Source organism: Pelodiscus sinensis, chromosome 1 (assembly GCF_052426305.1).
Source record: "Pelodiscus sinensis isolate ZL-2025 chromosome 1, ASM5242630v1, whole genome shotgun sequence".
In the NCBI taxonomy this organism is placed as follows: domain Eukaryota; kingdom Metazoa; phylum Chordata; order Testudines; family Trionychidae; genus Pelodiscus; species Pelodiscus sinensis.
Genome location: NC_143052.1, coordinates 123,600,525 through 123,627,940, shown reverse-complemented (window position 1 = coordinate 123,627,940; position 27,416 = coordinate 123,600,525). Strand labels below are relative to the sequence as shown.

General features: G+C 44.7%; 1 protein-coding gene across 2 annotated transcripts in view; it reads right to left on the bottom strand.

Moving 5' to 3' along the window:
- LOC102443833 (patatin-like phospholipase domain-containing protein 2) overlaps positions 1-27,416 on the bottom strand; it is a 47,544-nt gene that overhangs the window by 5,141 nt on the left and 14,987 nt on the right. The window contains exons 2-7 of one of the 2 annotated variants that reach the window (XM_075899594.2): positions 24,376-24,608; positions 23,292-23,357; positions 18,008-18,217; positions 16,722-16,782; positions 5,245-5,463; positions 3,665-3,797 (exon numbers count right to left, since the gene is read on the bottom strand). In XM_075899594.2, coding sequence (XP_075755709.2) covers positions 3,665-3,797; positions 5,245-5,463; positions 16,722-16,782; positions 18,008-18,217; positions 23,292-23,357; positions 24,376-24,608 — 922 coding nt within the window. The remainder of the gene's footprint in view (positions 1-3,664; positions 3,798-5,244; positions 5,464-16,721; positions 16,783-18,007; positions 18,218-23,291; positions 23,358-24,375; positions 24,609-27,416) is intronic. The other variant, XM_075899599.2, reaches the window with a different exon arrangement.

The window sequence follows — 27,416 nt, the reverse complement described above, 5'->3', positions numbered from 1 at the left end:
CCCTTTTGTATTCCTCCTTCGAAATGTACAAGAGCCCCTGAAGTGGCTCTTGTACATTTCAAAGGAGAAATAAGGAACTCCGCGTGCAACCTGGGGTCAACTGGCCCCAGGCTTCCAACACTCCTGTCATCTGAAGAAGTGGGCTGTGCCTACAAAAGATCATACCATCTACATGTTTTGTTAGTCTTTAAGGTAATACTAAACTTAAAAAACAACAAATAGTCTTTCCTGTTACAGACTAACTCAGCTACCCCGCTGAAGATTTTGTGCAAGAGGCATTCCCATCCGAAATGGACATGGGGTCCCTGCGTGAGTTAAATTTTTTAAAACGAGGGGAACTTGGCATCTTGAACTTGGGGTCAACGAATTTGGAGGAAAAAATGGGGTGTAACTTTTTTTTTAAACTGTAGGTTTGAAGAAAAATATGCTAGGACTAAAAACAACTGCTAAAACTTTCTCTCTCCTCCCCAGAGAACACACTGCTCAGAGACTCCTTTTCTGCCAAGGATGGTAGAAAAGGAACTAAGGGAACCAGCACCATGTGCGCAGCTAACAGATGGATCAGCATGAGGCAGCAACTACGCATATGCGGCACGGCTAAAAATCTCCAATTGCTGGTGCAAGGACACATTGACACCTGAGGGGAGCACCACAGGGACACCACTTGAAGGAGAAGAAAGCATGGCTCTTATGGACAGTCCTAAATGGTGACAGTGTCTTTTACTCATGGGGAGCCCTGAAAAAAGAGTTCTCGGGCTTATATGTTGATGCCTCTGCTTGAGTTCTGGGTGGGAAAGAGTAACAGATGCTATCATTTACAGAGATACGTGCTGCCCCAAGCAGCATTTGTGTTCATCACCGATAAAGAAAGATCACAGACAGAGGACACATTTCATGAAATGGTCCCAGAACTGCGGAGGGGTTCTCCAACCAGGTAAACAAACTACACTATAGAACTTTTTAACTACTAGCTATTAATCTACGAATATAATTATTTACAAGTATTTTCTTGATAGATAAAGTAATGACATGAAGGACACAATTGTGACTCAGGATAGTAAGAAAGACATGGAAAAGTGTCACACCACCTCTAGGACAACAACTGCACATGTGCAGACCAATGGACACTGCTTTGAAGAATTTCCAGACTCTGGCATATAGCTTGCAAGCATCTCTCAGTGTGGATTACATATACAGATCATTACTCAAAGAATTTTTGGCTGTATATTTTCTTCCTAATCCCTTTCAGTATTTTCTGTAGAGAGCTATTGTGATATGGTTCTGATGTTTATGCACTGGGATGCTCTCCACCACAGTACAGAATTTAGGGCTTTAGGACAATTTAACTTCTTTGTCTTATGTCAGAAGCACACAGATTATGAATAGTAATTCGTGTTGACTCCAGGGAATAATCTTGCTCCAATAAGCAAGTCTTTATGAGCTCTAAAGCTCATATGAGGATGTAAATTCTAATGCACACTAGTGTGTCACACAGTAAGGGTATGTCTACAGTACAGAATTATTTGAAATAAGATATTTCAAAATAACGTGTCTACACACAAAAAATATTTCGAAATAGCATTTGGCTATTTCCAAATAGCGCGTCCACACTGAACAGACACAATCATATTTAAGGCTGCCCGGAACCAGTTTTGGGAGAGCACTGGGTCAGGAGTTACTTTGTGTGGCTGCTGCCTGAGGCTATCTGATACCTGTGCTTAAGGGGACACCCCCCCCCCCCCGGACAGCTGGTTCTCAGGTTTCCCTGCCTGCTTGCCTACCTCGATGAGGAACAGCAAAGCATTTTTTTTTCTCTGCATGCTCTGGTTGCCCTTACTCGGGACACCACAGCACTCTGCAACATGGAGCCAAAACTGCCCCTGGGCACTCTGGTGCTTCTCGTGGATGCGTTGCTGTGAGCCTGAATGCACTTTCTGCAGGCTGCCATCCGGGAGGTCCACTAGGGGGCTGTCAGTATCCTAGAGTCTGCGGGAGAACTTCCACCCTGAGGAGTCTCCCTGGTGTGCCCCACTGGGGGCTCGTGCCTCATTCTTCCCTCACGTCCTTCCACTTACCTGTCCCTAACCCCCCTTCCTGATGTCAAATAAAATACATATATTTTCATGAACACAAATTCTATTTAATAAAACTGGAGGGGGGGGATGAAACTTGAAAGTAGGAATAAGAAATCCTCCAGAAAAGGGCTTATTTTCCGGAGAATCACGTCTAGACTGGCGCTTTTCTCCGGCTTATCCCCAAGCCGGAAAAAAGCGTCAGACATGTAAATGCAAATGCCGCGGGGGATATTTAAATTTGCAATTCCGAAGTCTACATTAGCATCCCTTTTCCGGAAAGGGGTGCCAATGTAGACACAGCCTGAAAGCTCTCTAGTGAACACTGATATAGCACTGTTTGAAATAGGACAGTATCCTTGTGCCTTAGATAACTTTTGCTGCATGACATGCTAGTGTGTCCACTAATATTTACACCCCATTTGGTATGCACCAAACAAATACTCAGTGCAACTCTCACTTCATTTCTATAAGGATTTTTTATATTGTTAGTACATGATTATAACCAAGTGACACTTGTATACAAGTTAACCATCACCAGAGAATGAAGCAGTGTAAATGAAATTGTTATATTTTGCTCTGAGTGGCGCATTATAAAATAAATCTGTCTGAAAGCATTGTAACTGCTATAGCTTATTATTATATCTGAAAATGTTAGCAAACAAAAGAAACCTAATCCTTTGGCTATGTCTACACTACAGGGCAGAGCATCCACACCTCAAGTGCATTTTTGCGCAAGTAAATCGACGGAGCAGAGGGCTTTTTGCAGTACAGTTATTCCTCTCCCCACAAAGAATAACTCCTTTTTTGTGCTATAGCTCCTGCGCAAAAAAGCATGTGTGGACGCTCCACAGGGGTTTCTTGCGCAAAAAGAATCAATCAGAAAAAGCACAGGTGCTCTTATAGCCATTCTGTTAATGGCAATCAGAGCTTTCTTGCGTAAGAGAGTCCATGTAGCGTGGACGCTCTCTTGCACAAAACCACATTGCTTTTGCAATGCGCTTTTGAGGTGTGGACGCACTTTTGCGCAAAAAGTTTTTGTGGAAGATCTCTTCTGCAAAAATCTTCTTATGCAAAAACCCTGCAGTGTAAATAAAGCCTTTCTGATCTATTTTATGCATAATCAGTTTCTCCCTTGTTTTAGAAGACTCTTATAAACAGGGCAAAGGAATTTCTCCATTCTTCAAAAGTCTTTTTTGTAGATGTTGTTGAGAAATCAGAATTTTTTAAAAATCAGTTAATTAAATGATATTTTGTATGTTAAAAAAAGATGAAATCTTCCCCTATGTATTTCTAGGATTCCATTTCTCCATTTGTCTTTCCTTCTTTCAGTTAACAAGCTTTTATTAGAGGCTGTTGTGCACAGAAAGCATCTGCAAAATGAAGCACTATGGAGAAGAGAACATAACCTACAATTTACATATATGCTAGAGAGAGTTCTAGAACTCTAAGTTGAGTCTTCAGTGTGCTTGAGAACACTTATACACTGATAGCTTTTTACTCATGACTATAAAGATAATGAAAAAATTTAAAAAAAAGTCTTAATGAGCCAAAAATATGGGTTCTATAATGGTTTTTAAATAGAACTTCACCTTAAAGCAACAGAATAGGCAGACTCCACTGGCAGTGTATACGGCAGTATCAGATAAGACATCACTCGCATTGGTAAGAGTTTAGAGAGCTGGGCATAGAACCCACTCTTCTCTTTACAGGCTTCCTGTAAGGCTAGAAAATAAGGATTTTTTAGAATACATGTTTGTTTTTAATTTACTGTTCAAATAAGTTATTCAAAGTGTGGTGATGTCTTTTAGTGTTCTATATGAATATTTAACACTGAAACACAATTAATAAGGAACATTAACTAAATGAACACTTAGTTTGTGGCAAGCTAGGATGTAAATCTATGACATGCTGTGCACTATGTGTGTACGTATACCTACCTGTCACGCACTAAAGGTTTTCTAATGTGCTTTGATCTACTCCTGTTTTAGAGAACTTTTAGATCACAGAAATTAGGTCTAAAGACATTTAATGGGTGGCACACGAGTGTCGTATACATTTACTCCCTAGTTTACCATTAACTAACATGTTTATTTGGACAAGCCCTAAAGTCATAATATATTAATGCTAGAATAAGTTTTTCTATTTTCTAAAGAGGAAAATTATAATAGTACTTAGCCCTTCCATTATGTTTTTAAGCTCTAGACCTCAAACTATATTACAAATATGGGTGAACATCAGCATTCCTATTTTACTAATTGATAAAAGTCTGGCACATTGGTTATGTAAGCACGGACAAGTCACATAAACAACTCATCAGTACAGCTGAGAAGAGCATCAAGGTTTCTCCAAATTCCAATTTTGTGTTTTATCTCTCAAACAATTCTGCTTTCAAAATTTTCGTATTTCTTCATATAATTGACTTGTTTCCCTAAGTCACAAGTTTCAGGCTTTAAATTACTGGTCATGGTCTATAGGCACCTAGCTAATCTAAGGTAAATTGAAGGACAGTATCCCAGAAATGTTTAGTGTATACCTGTTACGTTTTATTCTCATATTTTTATTTATTAAGCAGAAAAAGTGTTTTAATGACAATTTCACCACATTCTTATTTATCCAATTTTAGTTAATAAATTATAATTAAATTATTAGTGATTAAAGATTGAATTTACAGTATCTTTGAAATACTTCACACAGGATTGTTCTTACCACATTATTGCTATAATTATAAATATATCCACAAAAAACAGTGTTCAGTTTATGGCACTGCACTTCCCTTATGCTTTACGAAACTACAGTTTTATCTCTCATTAAACCAGCTTCCATTTTGCAATGATGCATCTGACAAAGTGGGTCTTTGCCTACAAAAACTTATGCTCCAATAAATCTGTTAGTCTACAAGGTGCCCCAGGATTTCTTGTTTTTCCATTTTACCAGTTCCTGAAGAAAAATAAAACTGTATTTGGCTCATGTAATCATACCTTGAACTGTATTTAAAGAACTGCTCTCAATTACTTTCTTTGATTAAAATCTCCAGAAGATTTTATCTTATGCAAGATAGTTTTATATTTTCTCTTACCAGAAGGTACTGTTAAGATGAGAACTAGTTCAAGTCATTTATAAAAACATTCCTGTCATTCAAAGTTATTAGAAGATATTCTTAAACCTATACCTTTACGAAGTCTAGGAGGTAGATGCTCAAAAATCCTTTCATCCAACGGCCACGTGTTTAGCTTTAGCTGGTTACCAAATATTTCTTCCTTTAACATCTCCTCTGGGCACTTTCTCTCTTGAATAGTTTTCTTATTTATAAAGTCAGTGTCTTCTATGAGCTCCTGAGGATTATTCTTTGTTAAGGACAAGTCGACATAAAGTGATTCATTAAGAATATCTGAGGAAATAAGAAAGAAAGAACTTATATTTATGACAGCTGTCACTGAAAAGATTCCAGAATCCTTTAGAACAGGTATTTTCAACCATTGTCCTCTCTGAGCCCTACCCCCAACATGCTATAAAAAATATTTGGCCCACCTGCACCACAAAAAATGTTTTTCTGCATATCCAAGTCAGGGCCAGTGTTTAGGGATAGCAAGCAGGGCAACTGCCTGAGCCCATGCCACAGGGAGCTTCACAAAACTAAGTTGATTTCAACCCCATATGGCAAGATTGAGACTTTTTGTTCCCCAGGCCTCAGTGACTAATGCCAGCCCTGCTCTCTGTTTTGTTTTGTTTTTTTGCCAGACCCCACCTCCCTTAAAACCTGCTCGCTGCCCCCCATGGGGCCGCAGACCTCTGGCTAAGAAACACTGTTTTAAAAAGAGCCAATACTTCATCTACCAGAGGTGAAATGCACGTCTCTAAAAGAAGATACCAGTTTAGCCTCTACTGTTCACAGATATTGCTTGACTACAGAAGTCTGGTCTGGCTCAGGGAGATAAGGAGGACACTCATGAAAAGAAGAAGGGTGGTTGTGGAATCCCACAGCCAGGAGCACTGCCCAACGGCGCTCTGCAGCCACCCTGCCTCTTCCCCCAATCACCTTTCCTCCCTCCCCCTCACCCAGATCCTGCTCAGTCAATGCCAGTCCCTTGTTGCTGCTGGAGTGGAGTGGAGAGGAGCCTCACAGCCAGAAGCAGCAAAGGCACTGACCTCCCCTGGTCCAGCCTTCCCTGGTTCAGGGTCTGATCTTTAAAATCTTTACTCACATGAAACCCTTAGAACCCTTGCAGAATCAAGTACCATTTTAGAATAGGAGCTGAAGAAAAAATGAAAGTTGTCAACTCAATCAACATAGGGAATAGATGTAGTCAATCACTGAAGTCATAACCTGGTAAGGTGCCATTAGAAGCGTGTGGCAATTCTGAAAAAAAAGGGGGCCTTATTTTTGGAATTTAATGTACCCATGCAACAGACACCCACATCATAAATAATTTTCAAGTTTATTTTATGTCCATTTAAACGAGGCCCTATATGGAGTTGTCAAGTGGTGTAGTAAGCCTGCAGGCAAGGTAAAATAAATGGTACTCAAAATGAGAAAATGCCATTTTTTGCATTCTAGAAACACTGAAACATGACTACGTTTTTACAGTATTAGTTTAGTTCCACACCTTAAGGTGGTATTTGTTGGTCAAAGCTGCCAAACAATGTATTAAAAGATATGTATTGCTTTTGCAAAGGCGAGTTGTCCCGCTCTTCCCCCCACCAAATGAAGCTGTTTAGCAGTGCAAAAGTGGCAATACAACATTTTTTCATATACTAACTTGAAATGTTTTCACATCAGACATTCTTAACCATCGAAGTATCACAACTGATAGCCCTTTTAATAGTTAAGTAAAATTTGCTGACCAGATCAGTTTCACACTGAAGTTGTGCACGAGTAGCAGTCAAAATTGTGTGATTACTGTTTATACTGAATAGTTGGAAGATAATGAATTTATGTGAATTCCTAACGTAATGTTTCTCTATTCACTGTAGCATTAGTCTGCCTGGTAGAAGGAATTGCCTAAGCATGCAATAGTACCCTTTGAAATATTCTAGAAATTAGCTTTTTAATGTTGTGACACTTCTGCATAGGTCAATGTTCACATTAGAGAAGACGACACATTTAGGAGAGAAAAAAGTGAGTTAACACAGTGGTTCCCAACCTTTTTTATACCGCGGGCTGGCAAACTCATTCAAAAACTCTTAGTGGACCAGCACTGAAATACTAACATATTTATTATGGTGATTAATTTATTTGCATATTCATTACAGTAATTTTAGCCCATGGCATATTAGGCAAATCAAAGTAGGCGGACATGATGGTTAACAAGAATTTGAAAAACTACTGCACACACATTTAAAAAAAACAATAAAATAATTGCTACTACTTGTTCAAGAATATTCTCCAGTCCAAATCTTTTGCTGCAATTGCACCAGAATTAAAGAGGCAGCAGTTAACAGGTGTGATAGTGCTGACACATTCTGCACATTCATATTTTCCTATGCACTTAACAGTGCATGCTGGCTGGAAGCAGCTGGAGGCCAGGGGAAGGCTCCTGCTGAGCAGGGAGGGAGGAGAACGGGATCACAGGGGCAGCTGCCCATCATGCAGCACTTGGCCCTGGCTGAGCATTGCAGCCGCTCTCCATGCAGCCCTACCAGCCGGCCTGCATAGCAGCTGCCGGAGCTCACACCAGGGCCTCGGTATGGCTGCCCTAGCACAGACAGCCACCTCTAGGGATAGAGATTCCACCACCTCCGTAGGTAACACATTCCAGTGCCTCCTAGTGAAATAGTTTTTCCTAATTCCCAACCTAGACCTCCCCCACTGCAACCTGAGACCATTGCTCCTTGTTCTGCCATCCGTCACTAGTGAGAACAGCCTCTCTCCATCCCCTTCAGGAAGCTGAAGACTGCTATCAACCCCCCCCCCTTCTCTTCTGCAGACTAAATATGCCCAAATACCTCAGCCTCTCCTCGTAAGTCATGTGTTTCAGCCCCCTGATCATTTTCGTTCCCCTCCCCTGGATCCTCTTCCGTGTGTCCACATCCTTTCTAGAGTGGAGAGCCCAGAACTGAAAACGATACTCCAGATGTGGCCTCACCAGTGCCGAATAAAGGGGAATAATAACTTCTCTGGATCTGCTGGAAATGTTCCCCACCCTAGGGATGTTAAGTATCAGTTAATTGAATAGTCAAGTATCCTCATGAAATTTTATCGATTAGTCAACTATTCTATAGTCCCGAGGGGCAGGGCTGGCAGCCACTGTATCAGAGGCAGCAGCACAGAGTGCCAGGTGGGAGCTGGTCTGCAAGGGGAGCAAGTTTAAAAACCAGCTCCCCTTGTGCACGGGCTGCCTGTCACTCTGTGCTGCTGCCTCTGATACAGTATGCAGCAGTGCGGAGTGGCAGCAGTCCCTATCTAAGGGGGAGGAGGGCTGAGCTCTCATACACTGGGGCTGTGTCTACACTGGCCCCTTTTTCGGAAGAGGCATGCTAATTTCTAACTTTGGAATAGGGAAATCCGCGGGGGATTTAAATATCCCCCACGGGATTTAAATAAACACGGCCGCCGCTTTTTTTCCGGCTTGGGGAAAAGCCGGAAAAGAGCGTCCAGACTGGCGCGATCCTCCGGGGGCGTGAGCGAAGGAGCACCACTTTGGCGGTCTGGGGAACAGACGTCATGCTGGGTTTGCCGCGCATGCGCGGCCAAAACTGGCAGGTCTTAGGACCCCACGGAAAGAGGTGGCAGGGATGCAGCAATGTCACCCGGCCGCCCCATCAAGCTATTATTATTTTGGAACTCTCCTACCAGAATCTAGATTTTTCCATCTTTTTATGAACACAGAATGACAGATTTTGAACTTGTCGCTTGTAGCAACTTGTTTTAATACTCTACCTCTACATTTAGAACTACATTAATTATACAAACGTCAAAAGCTTATTGACTGTGTGCCCCATCCCGTGCTATGCCTCTGCCTCCCTGCCCCCCCGAAGATGGTGCTTGGGAGGGGAGGGGAGAGAAACTGGCTTTTAAGCCAGCTCTCCCCAGCACCAACTCCTGCTCCCCCCTTGCTAACTCGGTCTGATAGAGGCAGCGGGGCGGAGGGGGAAGGGGAAGTGACTAGTTGAGTCACTAGTCGACTAATCGCTTAGGGTACGTCTACACTACAACGTTAATTCGAACTAACTTAGTTCGAATTAGTTAATTCGAACTAAGCTAATTTGAACTAACGCATCTAGAACTAAAAACTAGTTCGAATTAGCGTTTTGCTAATTCAAACTAGCGCGTCCACATTAAGTGGACCCTGAACCAGGCTTAAGGATGGCCAGAAGCAGTGCCGGCAGGGCATCAGAGGAGGACTTAGAGCGTGGAGATGCTGTCTCAGGCTAGCCGAGGGCTGTGCTTAAAGGGTCCCGACCCCCACCCCGGACAGACAGTTCTCAGGGGTGCCCCGCTTGCAAAGCAGTCCTGGCTTGGAGTGCCCTGAGTGCCCACACTGGGCACATCACAGCACTTGGCCATCAGCCCGGCTGCACTTGCCGCAAGCTGCCATCTGGGGAGAAGGGGCAATTGGGGGGCTGCAGGAGAGCTTCCACCCCCAGAAGCCCGCAGAGCCAGCCCAGTACTCCCCATCGGGGGCTCGTGCCCCATTCCTCCCTCACCTCCTTCCACTTACCCTTCCACTTAGCCCCTCTTCTTGATGTACAAAATAAAGATAACGTGTCTTCCAAGGACTGCGGAGCCTACCCTTGCATCCTCCCTGGCCTGCTGAGGTAGCGCATAATGTGTTGTAAATGTGTGGAGGGAAGACCAGGTGGCTGCAAATTTCTGTAATCGGGACCTGGGCACCAAAGGCCACCGAGGACGCCTGAGCCCTGGTGGAGCGTGCCTTCACCCTGGGAGGGGTTTTACCAGCCAGTTGGTAGCATTCTTTGATGCATTGCACCACCCATCTTGACAGTCTTTGCGTGGAGATAGGCGACCCTTTCACCCTATCCCCGAATGCAATAAACAACTGTTGAGATTTACGGAATGGTCTAGTCCTATCAATGTAGAATGCCAGCGCTCGCTTAGCGTCCAAAGAGTGCAGAGCCCGCTCCTTAAAGGAGGCATGGGGCTTTGGGAAAAAAACCCGGAGATAAATCTCCTGGGACAGGTGGAATGGAGAAACTACCTTCAGAAGGAAGGCCGGATGAGGTCGTAACCTCACATTGTCACTGGAAAACACAAGGTAGGGCGGAGCTATAGTTAACGCCCTTAGTTCCGACACCCTTCAAGCCGATGTAATGGCCACGATAAAGGCAACCTTCAATGAAAGGTGCAACAGGGAACATGTGGCCAACGGTTCAAAGGGGGGTAGCATAAGCCTGTGGAGGACCACGTTAAGGTCCCAGGCGGGAAGTGGGGCCCTCACCGAGGGGTACAGCTTTTCCAGGCCAGTAAGAAACCGTTTAACCACTGGGTGCGAAAAAAGGGAGACTCCTGCCGTACCAACATGGAAGGCGGAGAGAGATGCCACATGGACTTTGATAGAAGAGAAAGATAGGCCACTAGACCGAAGCTGGAAAAGATAGTCAAGGATAGGAGCCGAGGACGGGTGCACTCCTCTTCGGGACGCCCAAGATGAGAAGCGCCGCCACTTGGCCGCGTACGACCGCCTGGTAGAGGGTTTCCTACTACTGAGGAGAACCATCTGAACCTCTCAGGAACATTCCCTTTCCGGTTGGTTCAACCACGGATAAACCATGCCGTTAGGTGGAGAGACCGGAGATCCGGGTGAACCATGACTCCCTCGCCCCAGGGTTGGGCCAGCAGATCCCAGACTGGAGGGAGAGGTATTGGGTCCTGGACCAGCATGTCCACCAGGATGGGGAACCAGAACTGTCTGGGCCACCTGGGGGCTATGAGGATGATCGAGGACCGAAATGTTCTCGCCCTGGTCAGTACCCTGGAGATCAAGGGAAATGGGGGAAAGGCGTAGAGGATGCCCCTCAGCCACACGGTCGACAGGGCATCCCCCTGGGAATATTTCCCCAGCCCCAGCAGGGAGCAGTAGCTCCTGCACTTGGCATTGCTTGCCGAGGCGAACAGGTCTAGGTGGGGATACCCCCACCTGCGGAAAACCTGGCGGAGAGCAGAGTCCTTCAGGGTCCACTCGTGGGCTCCAAAGGATCTGCTCAGAGTGTCCACTAGGAGGTTCTTGCACCCCGGGAGGTATTCCGCTTGAGGAGTGATGTCGTGTGTGACACACAAATGCCAAAGTTGTAGGGCCTCTTTGCAGAGTGGAGGTGAACGCACCCCATCCTGCTTGTTGAGATAAAAAACAGCCGCTGTGTTGTCCATACGGACCAGGATCGAGCGGTGGGCGAGCCTTGGCAGGAAGGCTTCGCAGGCTCGCCTCACTGCCCGCAATTCCCTGACGTTTATGTGCAAGGCTCGCTCCAAGGGGGACCAAAGGCCCTGCGTCCTGTGACGTCCCAGGTGCGCTCCCCAGCCCAGATCGGACGCATCGGTGACCAGCGTCAGGGAGGTGGGAAGGGGATTGAACGGGACCCCACTGCGAACCACTGGTTCCTGAGTCCACCATAGTAGGGAGTCCAGAACTACTTTGGACACCGTAACTACCGAGTCCCAAAGACCCCTGGACTGGCTGAAGGCCTTCGCCAACCACGCCTGCATGGGTCTCATCCGCAACCGAGCATGGCGGACCGTGTACGTACACGCCGCCATATGGCCCAGGAGCCTGGAGCAGACCCGAGGGGTCGTTATTGGGGACCGATAGAGCCCTGAGATCAGTTCCATTATGGAGAGAAACCTGCTTTTGGGCAGGTACGCCCTGGCCACTCTCGAATTGAGGAGGGCCCCCACGAACTCCATGTGTTGCGAGGGGGTTAGGGACGACTTCTTGATATTTATGAGGAGTCCTAACCTTAGGAAGAGGGCTCTTGTGAGTGCCACGTGCGCTTCTACTTGCCCGTACGAGCGACCTCGGATTAACCAGTCGTCGATACGGGAAGACATGCACCCCTTGTTTGCGAAGATATGCAACCACTGCCACGCATTTCGTGAAGACCCTCGGTGCCGTACATAAACCAAAAGGGAGCACCGTAAGCTGAAAATGGTGTTGGCCCACCATAAACCTGAGGAACCTCCTGTGGCTGGGTTTGATTGCCACGTGGAAGTACGCGTCCCTGAGGTCGAGAGTCGTGTACCAGTCTCCTAATTGCAGCACTGGGATGACCGATGCCAGGGTCACCATTCTGAATTTGTGTTTTACTACTGCCCTGTTTAGGTCTCAAAGGTCTAATATGGGACGGACCCCCCCCTTTGGTTTGGGGACAACAAAATAACGGGAATAAAAACCCCTTCCTCGCAGCTGAGGAGGAACCTCCTCTATCGCTCCTTTTTCGAGGAGCGTAGACACCTCCTGGTACAGGATGCGTTCGTGAGGGGTGTCCCTTACGAAGGGCGCAGAAGGGGGTTTTGAGGGCGGTGGGCCTAGAAACGGGATAGAATACCCTCCCTTTACTATGTTGAGAACCCAGGGATCCGACGTTATAATGGCCCATGCATGGGCAAAAAGGGAAAGCCTGGACCCAAACAGGGGCCCCGGGTAGGAGATTGGTACGAGCGAGGCGTCAAAACTGGGGTTTTCCCTGATGGGAAGGGCCGTGAGGGCCTCCACGCTGGGTATCAGCCCTGGGGCGACGACGTCAGCCCCTAGCCCCTTGAGGGTGCGCAGCCACCCTGGAACCCCCACCGGAGGCCCGGGGATGGCGCCTCCAGAAATCCCCACGGGGGTCCTGTGGCTGCACCCTTCCCTGCTGCCTATAGGGCGGCTGCCGCCGCTGCGGAGCTGGCGTGTGTATGCCCAATGACTTCAGAGTGGACCTAGTGTCCTTCAGAGTATGGAGCCTAGAGTCAGAGTGCTCCGAGAACAAAGCTTTGCCCTCGAAAGGCAAGTCCTGAATAGTATGCTGCACGTCCGGGGCAATTCCCGAGACATGGAGCCATGCCCTCTGACGCATAACGACACCGGTCGCCATCATGCGGACCGCTGAGTCCACCGTGTCCAGAGCCACCAGGAGCGTGGTTCACGAGATGACCTTTCCTTCCAAGGTAACCGCCATGAACTCCTGACGGTCCTCCACAGGGAGTCTGTCTCGGAAGTTCTCGACGGCCTGCCAGGTGTTAAAAGCATACCTGCTCAGCATCGCCTGCTGATTAGCGATGCGGAGCTGTAACGCCCCTGTGCAGTAAACCTTACAGCCCAATAGATCCATCCTCTTAGGCTCCCTAGCCTTTGGAGAGGGCCCTGGCTGGGGAAGCCTTTCCTTTTGGGCCGCGGCCTGCACAACCAAGGACCCAGGGGTGGGTTGTGAGTACAGGTGGTCATGCCCTGAGTTTGGGACGTAGTAGCGCCTCTCGGCCCCTTTTAAGGTAGGGGTCAAGGTTGCCGGTGTTTGCCACAAGGCACTGGTTGTCTTCAATACCGTTTTGTTAAGTGGCAAGGCTAGTCGCACTGGCACGTCGTCCGTGAGTATATCCACCATTGGATCTGTGTCCTCAATAACAGGTTCCACCGGCACAGCCAAGTTGGCAGCCATACGGCGGAGGAGGTCTTGGTGCATGCGGGCATCCATTGACGGCAGACTTGGTGCAGGGTCTGCCAGTGCCTCGTCCGGTGATGATGACGATGAGGACTCCTGAGCTGGCACAGGAACCGTTGTCGTCTGCTGCAGTGCTGGCTGGGCAGCTTGCGCTTCCGATGGGACCACCTCCGGTGCTGACGGTTGCGGTGCCGCTGGATCGAGTTGGGGTGCCCAGAGAGGGGAGGGAGAGGCTCGAGACAGGCACGCAGACGGACGGGAACAGTGCCCTGATGACCCCGACCCCAAAGAAGGGGGCATCTGACCCTGCCACTGGTGGTAGGCCCAAGGGGTCCAGAAAGGCCACTGTGGGTGAGGAGGCCACGTTTGTTGAGTGTGGTCCCCCCTATGTCTGGACCTCGATCTATGGGTCGAGGATGCCCTCGAGGAGCCCGAATGGAAGGAGGAAGCATCCGAGTCCGAGGAGTAGTCGGACTCCAGCCAGGGTGGAGCTGATGAAGATAACGGGGCAAACCTTGCCATCAATTCAGGCTTGCCCACATGAGTGCGCCGTGGCCGCACTACGTTTGGGGCCGGTGGACCCATGGCTTGTGCTGGAAGACCCACTGACAGTTGTGGCACCGGAGGATCCAGACCCAGTGCCGAATGATTGACGGCCCCCAGTTGCGGCACCGGGGTGCCCAGGCCCGGTGCCGACTGAGTCGCCAGCAGTTGCGGCACCGGGGTGCCCAGTCCCAGTGCCGGTTGAGTCGCCAGCAGTTGCGGCACCGGGGTGCCCGGTGCCGGTTGAGTCGCCAGCAGTTGCGGCACCGGGGTGCCCGGGCCCGGTGCCGGTTGAGTCGCCAGCAGTTGCGGCACCAGGGTGCCTGGGCCCGGTGCCGGTTGAGTCGCCAGCAGCTGCGGCCCCGGGGTGCCCAGGCCCGGTGCCGGCTGCGTCGCCAGCAGTTGCGGCACCGAGGTGCTCAGTCTCGGTGCCGGTTGAGACTGTGCCCAAGGATGTGGCACCGAGGTGCTCAGGCCTGGTGCCGGTTGAGTTGTGTCCGGCGGTTGCGGCACCGGGGTACCCAAGCCCGGTGCCTGGCAAGACCACTGGGTCAATGCCAGTGCCGATGACGGCACGGAGACGGATGCTGGCTTCTGGGCGATCTCCATGGAGGAGAGAGATGTCTGAGTGGAAGCCACATGGCTGCTCAGATACGGCACCGATACCGCCATGCGGGGAGGTGGCAAGGAGCTCAGCTGCATTCCAGGACGGGCATGGCTGGAAATTCCCAAGGAGTGATGACTCAGCGACAATGGGAGAGCCGAGGCAGCAATTGTACTGACCCCACATGGGGTGGTCCCGACGCATAAGCCACTTTAGCATGCCGATCTGGGCCATGCTGTGGCGAGGCCGCAGCCAGCCGAGCCTCCGACAATAGTGACCTCGACCCTTCCGAGTCCACCGAGGATGGAGGAGAGGTCATGAGGCTGATACGGTCCTGCGGCGCCTCAAACGTATCCGGCGTGGACAGGCAGTGCAGAAGAAGGCGACCAAGACTACCTACGCCTCCTCGGTGTCGACGGTGCAGAGGTGACGATACGCGCACCGGAGAGCTTATGGTGCGGAGCCCCGCCGAAGTTGTCTTCTTCGAAGGGGACCTTCCCCGGGATTTCTTCACTCTCTTAGCTGGGGGAGAGTGTGATCGGTGCCGAGATGTCGACGCCAACGCGCGGTGCCGATGAGGGATGCCCCGCGTAGAGGCCGGTGCGCTGCGCACCGCAGGCTGATCCAGCAGCACCGGCTGAAGCGCTGTCTCCATGAGGAGAAGTTTCAAGCGGGAAACCCTTTCTTTTCTGGTACGGGGCTTGAAGGACTTACAGATTTTACAGGCAATAGCCAGATGAGCCTCACCCAGGCACTTAAGACAGCTGTCGTGAGGGTCGCCCCTGGGCATAAACTTCCCGCAGTCAGCGCACGTCTTAAAGCCTTGCGGCCCTGGCATTCCTTACCCGCAAGGGGGAAGGAACAAAGCAACTAACCTAACTATCTAACTGTGAAAACTATTTACAACGAATGTGAGAACGGGAACCATTAACTAACTAAATAGCTAGGAAATATGGAGACGCTCCAACGATCGTCGCTGCGGTAAGAAGGAACTAAGGTGGGGCAGCGCCGGCAGGGGTACTTATGCCCCGCCATGGCGGCGCCACTCCAGAGGGCGCCCTGCCGGCGCTACGGGTACCGCTAGGGAAAACGCTCCGGAAAACGCGGTGCACACGGTGCACACACCTACTTCGAATGGACATGAGCAACCACTTGAAGAAGAATAATCATTTATATCTATGCAAAATTTGTATAACAGTCTCTCTCTCTCTCTCTCTCTCTCTGAGCTGATGGCATTTTACATCCCCCTTTTGCACAGGCTTAAGTGAATGTGCAAGGTAAAAGATAAGGGTACAAGCGACAAGTTGATTAACCAATAAGCAGGAGCTTATTGGTTAGCATTATCCACTAGTTGCATCCCCCCATTTCCTCTGCTGCAGCTCTGCAATATTAAGAGACAGGGGAGTCAGCACATGAAGATGTTGTCTCAGCCCCGGTCCCAGGACTCCCCAATGTCTCTCTGAATGATGACTAATGAGAGTCCCAGGACTAGGGATTGAGCAGGCATCGTGCATCTGCTGCCTGGTTCCTTGTAATGCAGAGCAGCAGTGGGGGAAGTTATGCTGCAACCTGGCATGAGCCAGACTAAGCGCTATAACTGCTGATCCTTATCGACTACTCGATTAGGAAAGTAACCACATTTTAACATCCTGAGCAAAAGACAGTAGGAAATCAGACTTAAGGTAGGACCTCACATGACAGCATGACGACAGCAATTTAACCAACTCAGTAAGATTGATCAAATAAATTATTAGTATGAAAAGATTATTGCCCACAGAACAACTGAACTAAACTTCTTATCTTTTCATGCTGATATTCACTTTGTCTTAAAGGTTTTAAGTTGCCAAAAAAAAAAAAGCATAGGTATAGAGTTATAATAAGTATTGATAAAGACAAATTTAACATACCATTTTCTTTTAAAAATCTAAGTGCATCTGAATATCCTTGTTCACAGATCTCTCCTAGTACCTGCAAACACACAGGGTATACTATGTCAATCAGCTATCAGTAGAAAGGTTCAAAATGAAAACCACCAGTTTACAGAACAAATGGCTGCTAAATTCACTTATACTAGTCATATAAGAAAGATAATTCCCATAACCTTACAACTGTCAAACTATAATAAAAGTTTTCAAGTGATGAATTTACATCTGCTGTCATAATACCTAAATGAAAACCTTTTTTAACTTGTAAACATATGGCATTCATCAAAATTACTGAACTTATAACTGTGCTTTTCCAATTGTACTAGAGCATCAAATTAGTTTGTAGGAACTCTCTTCCTTACTGTCTCCCCAAATATGGTTTTTTTTATCAGACACACAAATAAACAGATCACCCCCTTAACATCCTCCCCTTTGCCATTTCTGAAAACTAGGGAGAGCCAGCTGTGCAAATCTCCCAGGAAGGATGAATTTCATGATTAATCCCAAACTTGGGTCTCCCAGATAACCGGTGTTACCAGCTGAACCACCAAGCCACCTAGAAATGCACATTTTCAAAGTCCTAGACAAACAAACAAACAAAAAAGCAGAATATTTAAAGCCCACGTAAACAGAAAAGTGTAAGAATAAAGTACAAAGAAAATTATCACTTACAATAGTGTGTTTGCTCACAACTAGCCAGAAGAAAAATAAATCTGCTTTTAAAGCATCCAAAGTTTTCAGGTATTTGGTTATTTAAAACACTGTATTTTTTCCTAGTATCTCCCATGACCAGTCACCTTCAGCAGTCTCCATTCAGAAAGAATTTCCCCTCAAGTTCAGTGGTGATCAATAATTACTTTTGAGATGTTCTGACTGCATCATAGATGCACCAATAGATTTTTGAAAACCTTCAGCTTTAATTGTACCACTTTCAAAGCCTGTGCTGGTTGGTGGCTGGGCATGAACAGGGCTGCAGCTTTGCACACTACTTTAGACTTGTATACACTGCTGCTTATAGAGTAACTTGCAGTGCTAGAAAGGTAAACACAGGAACTCAAAAGCAAAATATTTTAGTCTTAGAAAGCAAAACTAACATAAAAAGAATTAAGTATTCATAGAAGTGATGAAAGAAAAGCAGCAATACCAGATGTCATAAGAAAAGTTTATCTGGCTAGATATTAAACTAAGATCCTGGTCACTCAAATTGCTTCTGCAAAAACTTTGGCCTTCAAATACCTATTATGAACTTTGTAGGGAAAATGTATTACCTTGGGTTCTGGTGGAAAGAGTGCTTGTGTTAGACGGTAAAGGTTTCCTAAGCTGAACTGAATGCTGGTATTAGTAACATTCATTTCATGGAAGTTTGCAGAGTTCCCCTTTGGACAGATATCACTCTCCCCAGAGAAAGGAGAAATTGTGATGGTATTCTTAGAATCATACTGTGGTAAGTTGTCACTGATTCCACCATCGACATAACGCTGTAAAGAACAATAAAAAAGGGAGAGTTTAATGCCAAACAAACGATTCCTACAAAAATGAAACTCCCTGTGTTAGTTAAACAGCACCTAAGATTTTAAAATAGACCATAAAATCGGTGTGTGTCTGCATATGAGCCAAGGCCAATTTTTTAACATTTTTATAAATACAGTAAAACCTCTGCTATCTGGCACTTAACTAGCTGGAAAACTTTAGAAACCGGCAAATTTCCTAGGCGCTTGGTGCGGCTGGGCGGCGCTTTGATCCGGATGAACGGGGGCTGGTCATGGCTGCGCGACACTTTAATCTGGCCAGAGTGAGGCTGGTCGTGACCGTGCGGTACGGCACTTTGATCTGGCTGGCACGAGGCAGGGCTGGACAGCTGGTGACCCCTGCGACGTGGGGCTCGCAGCTCAAAATGGTTGCATACCACTGTGCTTGACCTTTCTTGACCCTCAGATAACCGGACTTTTTAGATAACCGGAACGCTCTAATCCCCGAGTGTGTCAGATAACAAGGGTTTTACTGTATATGCGTTAAAACTGCAGTAAGGAAGGAAGCATATTTCCTAATTCTTTGAAAAACTAGAATACTGGTAGTAAATTTGCTCAACATTTTGTAATGAAGAAGAAATTGCTTCATTCTTTGGATCATAACTCTGCTCCGGGCATGGAAAGAGCAGGCTTCACTTCACCAGAACAGGACACAATCCAAGAATTACCCAGGACTTTCTCCCACAAAAAACATGAGATGAAATCATCTTTTCAAAAAAGAAATTCTAAATATTGGACACTCAAACTGAGTTCCTTGGCAATAAAGTAATTGCTTAGATAATTATAAAAGATGTTAGAAAAAATTATTTGAGAATATTATAAACAAAAGTTCTACAAACATCTGGAAAGGAAAAAGTTGCAAGTAAATGTTAATACTCTGGAAACCTTTAACAGAAAATTACACCATTTTGTGATCTAGTCATTTTCAAAATTTGAATTTAGACGTGGTTTCTGGTTCTACTCCTGATCCCACTAAGTCCAACTGCCAGTTTTGGTATTTTGGCAAATCACTGCACGTAATACTTAGCCATGTCCTACATATGTAATGTCTTATAATCTTAAGAGTTTAATATATTACTCACAAAGGATGAAGCACATTCAAGCTAACATGCTGTAAAAACCGTAACTTCATATTTCCTGATGTACATTTTTAGAAAACATAACTAATGCTGCAGATTGGCAAATAGTGTTGCAATATTAAAAAATGTTCTCAGAAATTTTGTTTAGGACATACTGCTTATTGGTTTGGAATGTCAGGTGTACGTGATGCTGCTAAATTTTTCTGAGCCAGATTACAATACTTATGGCCTTTAAAAATCTGGCAGCCTGCTGTGTTTAAGCTTCACACTAATTAAATTTAAAAGCTCTGCCAAGACCACTCAAGACCAAGTTTAACATATTCAAGACAAATTACTATAAAATGTACCACTAAGCCTTCTTAAAAGATTCCTATGCAATAGCTCATAAAATAAATCATTTGGGAATTTCTACAATATCCCATATTTGATAGGATGTAAACCCCCTTCCCCCCAAAAAAACCCAGCTTTTCAAGATGTGAAAAGTCTCCTCATGCCTACCCAGAATTCTAGAAGGAGGTCTTGCTTGATTACCAATCGCCTTCCCACAAAACAGCACATTCACAAAGTTTCAGGCAAAGAGAAATTTCTGTACCATGAATGTGCTTAATGAAGTTTATATAGTAACAGTCTTAAAGCCTCAGGTCCAACACTGGAAAACACTTAGGGATGTGCATAAGTATCTGTAGAATCAGGTTCTTAATTATAAAATCTTTGACTTCACAAATTAGCTAACACAAATTAGCAAGTAAAGTCTCCTCTTCCTGGCAGAAACACAGTTCCTATTTCTCTTCTCTATATGGAATGAAATGTCAGTTTCCAAAATAGTTGGAGTCCTCAAGGAAGTTTCCATCTGGATACAGGCACATTTAATTTTTCATTTCATATTCCCTACAAACAAGAATCCATGAGCCTGTTATAGAATCTTTATTGGGCAGGAGAGGTCAAAAGGAGGCAGACCCCATTTAATACAGGAAGGATATTCAAAGAATCAATACTTCTGTGTTTTTGTAGTCTGAACTAAGCCCTTTCAGATAATGTTTATTGTACAACCAATGAGAAGTGAATAGCCAGATTAACCTGGATCCACCTAAACCTTGGATCCAGTCCAATGTCCTATTTCATAACACTTTGCTCCAGCTTAAAGAGCTAAGGATATAGGAAAGCTTTAGAAACGTGCAAAAGGCAGCTTTTAAAAATGCTTTTGAGTCAACTTGAACATTGCTGCTCTCTGCTTTTATTTAAACATGAAGGAGAGACAATGTTTTAACAGATGTTATCTGCTATCATTCAGCAACTCCTAAGGAACAACATTTGCAAGGCAATATATTTCAAGCAAAATACAGGACTATGTAGCACTTTAAAAACTAACAAGATGGTTTATTAGATGATGAGCTTTCGTGGGCCAGACCCACTTCCTCAGATCAAACAGTGGAAGAAAATAGTCACAGCCATATATACCAAAGGATACAGTTAAAAAAATGAACACATATGAAAAGGACAAATCACATTTCAGAACAGAAGGGGGATGCGGGGGGGGCGGGGGAAGGGAAGGAAGGTGAATGCCTGTGAGTTAATGATATCTTGTAGTAGATGGTTTCTAGGTATTCGTTTGGCTCTTTCAATTTGCTTTTTTATTTCACCACCCTCTACAGAAAACCCACTGACTCATACAGTTACCTACATGCTTCCAGCTCCCATCCAGCACACACCATACGATCCATCATCTATAGCCAAGCCCTTTGATACAACCGCATCTGCTTTAATCCCACTGACAGAGACCAGAAACTTCAGGATCTCTACCAAGCATTTATAAACCTCAACTACCCACCTGGAGAAATAAAAAAGCAAATTGAAAGAGCCAAACGAATACCTAGAAACCATCTACTACAAGACAGACCCAAGAAAACCAACAATAAAACACCACTTGTCATCACCTACAGCTCTCAACTTAAACCTGTCCAACACATTATCAATAAATTACAGCCTATACTGGAACAGGACACTAAACTCCAAGAAGCTCTGGGAGACAGACCCATAGTCTCCTATAGACAACCACCTAACCTCAAGATGATTCTTACCAACAACCACAGGACATACCACACTAATACCAACCCTGGTACTTTCCCTCGCAACAAACCCCATTGCCAGTTTTGTCCACATATTCACTCTGCTGACACCATTATTGGGCCTAACCAAGTGAGTTATAAGATCAAGAACACATATTCCTGCGCCTCCAGAAATATAATCTATGCTATCATGTGCCGAAAGTGTCCGTCTGCTATGTACATTGGACAAACATCTCAGACACTTCGCCAAAGAATCAATGCCCACAAAACAGACATTAGACAGGATCACAAAGAAAAAACAGTTGCTTGCCATTTCAACCAGAAAGGACACTGTCTCAATGACCTACTCACCTGCATCCTACTTCAGAAGACTTTCAAATCTGCACTTGAAAGGGAATCCTCTGAACTGGCATTCATGCTAAAATTCGACACTCTCCACGGGGGGCTGAACAAAGACCCCAGCTATCTTACCCATTACAAAGATAGCTTCCCCAATTATCACCTCTAATACTATTAACTCACAGACATCTACCCTTCCCCACCTCTAATATCATTAACTCACAGGCATTCACCTTCCTTCCCCCACCCGCCGCATCCCCCTTCTGTTCTGAAATGTGATTTGTCCTTTTCATGTGTGTTCATTTTTTTAATTGTATCCTTTGGTATATATGGCTGTGACTATTTTCTTCCACTATTTGATCTGAGGAAGTGGGTCTGGCCCATGAAAGCTCATCATCTAATAAACCATCTTGTTAGTCTTTAAAGTGCTACATAGTCCTGTATTTTGTTTCAGCTACACCAGACTAACACGGCTACATTTCTATCATATATTTCAAGGGCATTCTTAGAAATGAGAGACATCCCAATTAAAGCTTTTGAACCAAGTGTGCAATGAACCACTATTTGGAATGTCTTCAGTTTTCTTTCAACATTTTACTCTCTTCCTTCTCCCTGTTTTTACTAAAAAAGGCTAATGAAAGCAAAACAACCAAGTTGATGCCACATTATGGTGTAACACCAAAAATGTTAAGTTAGTAGGATTAACTTCCCCCAATGCATAGACATCCCTGACCTCTTTGTGTTAAATCATAATGTAGCAATAAATTGTTTGGTTTCCAATGTCCCTTTTTACAAAACAAAACAAAACAAATCAGGAGAGTGACAGACAAGACAACTTGCTTTGATGTAAAGGACAGTCATTCAATAATAGGAGATTTCTAAATTCAAAGGATAACTTTGAAATATGTGCCTTTAAAAGCAGCCTTGTAAACATTACTCTTTGAGATGTGCTGAAAGAGAACAATTAACAGTTCACCTTTGAAACAATCTCTCCATACTGCAGTTAAATTGAAAATGCTGTATCCTGTTTAAATATGCAACTTTACATTTGCATTAAATAACTTATTTGCATTCATGTTACTGCATATTAAGTATCTCCGTTGTGAAATATTTATAAGTGCAATGTGGTCTGTTATTAGGATACATATTTTCTGACAAGCCTTTAAAAGCCCAGCCATCCACCCTTACTCACATGGATGGTCACAATGGCTATGTCTGCACTAAATATTTTTCTTGAGCTTTTCTACAATTGCTAAGTGCTAGTTTAAATAAGACTGCGTTTTAGCAAGCATGACACCTAGCTTTGCTTAGAAATTTAAGGGGGAAAAACTGCTCTAAACCAGCCACTCACTATCTTCCCTTTCATATCTTCTTACATATAAACTACTTCACTATATGCAAAAGTTAAAGCCGGATAACTTCAGAACCAGAACCATCATTTTAGTAGAGTAGCCAAAAATGTGTTTGTGCATTACCTTTCAAAATTTCTACATGGTTATCAAGCTTTAGGCATTTATCAGGAAAACAATGCAGACTTACCACACCTCTGAATGATGGTGGAATTAGGCCACAATAAATAGGGACAAACGAGCTACAAATTAAAGCCTATGGAGAAATGAGATCATATATGTAAGTTACACAGCAAATTTCTCTAGTACTGAAAACTACTGTATAATAACAATACACTCATGTCTCCATTTAATGTTAAAGCTGGTGATAATATTAAAGGGACATTGTCAACTTTATTTCAAGTAGATTTCTACCACTCAGTTTTTGAATTACTTTAAAAATATTGCTGTCCCTTCCCACTCTCCAGAGTACGTATGGTGATTTGCAGTTCTGCAATCATTTGACTTTTTTTTAAATGGGTTGTTTCTCTTATTGCTCTATGAAAATACCAAACTAGTGGAAACTATTGGCTATCCCAGAGGCAGTGCGGTCAAATGCATAAACTAAACTAAAAAAAGAAAATAATTGAAATTAGAAGAGGGAAAGTATTATTTTAACAATAGGAGGTGAACAGTTTCCAGGCAGAAATGGTTTTTTTAAGTGTTCCTCTAAGTAAAATGAATGTAGGTCTCCAGATAAACCCTTTGTACCCTACTATTTATCAAAAGATGTCTTTACAAACCAGAAAGCAAAAAATTAATGATTCCATCTCTACAAAGTTATTCTGAGTATAATAGATATATTAGATACATATCCAAACAATTATAGTCATTACACACTTGTTCTTTCATTATGGAGGAAATAAAGAGCTCAAAAATAGCAGTATTCTTAGTTGGTTTTCAGTATACTTAGCTGACTTTCAGTTTTTACAAACAGTTGCATCTTGACTGGATATGCAGAGTTTTCCAGCAAATATTCATTCTACAATATTAATCTCTCAAAAGAGAACATGTATGATATTTTTTATATTTAGTTTCCCCAATAAACACTTCCTCAAGAATACACTTCATGACAAATCTGAGGCTACCATTCCTTTTTTGAGGTTACTCCATGATTATTCCACAGCTAAGCACAATGAAATTCCAAGGATCCATCTACACTTGGATTTAAAACTTGCAAAGCTAAATTGTTGCAACTTTTAAAAGATTCCATAATGAAGATCAGATATGCATACCTGAACAATTTCTTCTTTAGAGTTAAAATTGGATACCAACACGTTTTTGCCATCTGATACTCTGGTCAGTGAAATACACAGCTTGCCTGATGACAACTTGTGAGTGTTTTCTGGAAGGTTTTTGAATAGTCCATCTCTTATTATCTTAATCACGTTAAAAGAAGGATGAAGAGGGCCAAGACTTCGCTTTCTGGCTTCTTTGGCTAACACCAGAACATCTGCACAGGCTTCAGCTGAAAAACAGAGTATGCTTCTTTTGAGACCAGACACAATTTCTATAGAGACTAAAAGCATTAAGAGTAATTCCCCAGTGACAGTGTCTCAAGTGTCTAGATTTTTTTTCATGCTTGTTAAGAGTACTACCACAAAATTTTTTTATAAAGATACAGGGATAAAACTAAAAGAGTTAGGGTTAGGGTTAAATAGTAATAAGTCTAAAATTTCAAGTTCAAGTTACTAAGCCTCTAATTTTGAATACTGCCACTAGATTATTTAAATATGTTATTGTTTACTGTAGTACAAGATGAATTTTAAACATATGATTTATATCAAAAGCATTCATGAATATTAGGATTCCTCATCATGTCTAGTTTACAACAAGTAGGAAATCTACAATTGAGTGTTTTCTAATACTAGTATGGAAATAAAGTTTATAACATACATGGCACACACATTTTAAAGTGATTGTTCCACAACATAAATGAAGATACCAGAAAATCTAGGGTTCACCTCAACCAGCTAATACTTATTGAATCATTGAATCATAGAATACCAGGACTGGAAGGGACCTCAAGAGGTCATTGAGTCCAGTCCTCTGCCCTCATAGCAGGACCAAATACTGTCTAGACCATCCCTGATAGACATTTATCTAACCTACTCTTAAATATCTCCAGAGATGGAGATTCCACAGCCTCCCTGGGCAATTTATTCCAGTGTTTGACTACCCTGACAGTTAGGAACTTTTTCCTAATGTCCAACCTAAACCTCCCTTGCTGCAGTTTAAGCCCATTGTTCTAGCCTCAGAGGCCAAGATGAACAAGTTTTCTCCCTCCTCCTTATGACACCCTTTTAGATACCTGAAATACATACATCTTGCCTTCTGTAATACTGGGGGTTTAAAGGCATGTTCACAGACATTTATTTTTGTTAACATATTGTCAGTGATGGAAGCTAATTCCAGAGTCTGGGCTCTTCCATTGAGGGAATTCCTGCCATCAGAAGTTTATTAGTTCAGGCCCCGAGATCCCAACTGTAACCAGAGCACACAGGAAGACTACCTAAGCCCTAAATCATATATGGTTTTATAAACGAGACAGTAACATGAACAGGACCCAGAAGTAATTAGCTAGTAAAAACACAAGTGCCACACACTCCCTGCAATTACCACGATCAACAGAAAGCAATTATATTTCTGCATCCTGCACCAGTTCTGGAATATTACATTTAGTGAATAGGAGGGCTATGTTACTAACTCTGAATCAAGATGACATAGAATCATAGGATTGGAAGAAACCTCAGGAGGTCATCAAGTCCAACCCACTGCTCAAGAAGGAAAAAACCCCAACATAACATCTCAGCCAGGGTTTTGTCGAGCTGGGACTTAAAAACCTCTTAGGGATGGAGATTCCACCATCTCCCTACGAAACCCACTCCGGTACTTCACCACCCACTTAGTAAAATAGTTTTTCCTAATATCCAACCTAGACCTCCTCCACTGCCACTTGAGACCATTGCTCCTTATTCTGTCATCTGTCACCACTGAGAACAACCTCTCTCCATCCTCTTTAGAAACCCCTTTCAGGTAGTTAAAGGCTGCTATCACTCACCTCTTTTGTAGACTAAATATAAGCCCAAATCCCTCAGCCTCTCCTCTTAAGTCATGTATTCCAGTCCCTTAATCATTTTTATTGCCCTCCACTAGACTTTTTCCAATGTATCCACATCTTTTCTGTAACAAGGGGCCCAGAATTAGAAGCAAAACTCCAGACATGGCCTCACCAGTGCAAAATAAACGGAAATAATCACTTATTTAGATCTGCTGGCAATGCCCTTCCTAATGCACCTTAATATGCCATTAGCCTTCTTGGCTACAAGAGCACACTGTTGATTCATATCCAGCTTCTCATCCACTGTAATCCCCGGGTTCTTTTCCACTGAACTTCTACTTAGCAAGTTGGACCCCAGCCTGTAACAGTGCTTGGGATTCTTCCGTCCCAACTGCAAGACTCTGCATTTGTCCTTGTTGACCTCATCAGATTTCTTTTGGCCCAAACCAACCAATTTGTCTAGGTCACTCTAGATCCTATCCTTACCCTCCAACATATCTGTCTCTCCCCCAGCTTAGCGTCATCTGCAAACTTGCTGGGGGTGCAATCCATCCCCTCATCCAAGTTATTAATAAAGATATTGAACAAAACTGGCCCCAGAACCGATCCCTGGGGCACTCCATTTGACACTGACCGCCAACCAGTCAGAACCAGTTACAGTAAACTTCTGATAATCTGGCACCTTTAGGACCCAGGGGGTGCCGGATTATCAGATATGCTGGACTATTGGAAGTGGGGGCTATGAGGGGTCTGGGGTGGGATGGAGATGCCACCCCAGACCCCTCATAGCCCCCCCCTTCCGATAGTCTCTGCCCCAGGCATCCCCGATTCAGCCGCTGCTGGTCAGTTTCAGCAACGGCAGAATCCGGGATGCCTGCGGCAGAGCAGCTGGGGTGCTGCCGGGTTGGTCCCGCAGCCCCGAGGAGCAGCGCTACGGGACCAACCCGGCAGCACCCCAGCTGCTCTGCCTCCGGGGAAGCCGGGGGCAGAGCAGCTCCAATTGTCCGGCAGTCCAGAGCACTACCGGGTTCCCGATCGTGCCAGACCATCAGAAGTGCCGGAGCATTGGATGCCGGACCAGTGGAGTTTTACTGTACCTTGTCATAGAAGGCAATCAGGTTGGTCAGACATGACTTGCACTTGGAGAATCCATTTTGACTATTCCTGATCAATTTCCTCTCTTCCAAGTGCTTCAAAATGGATTCCTTGAGAATC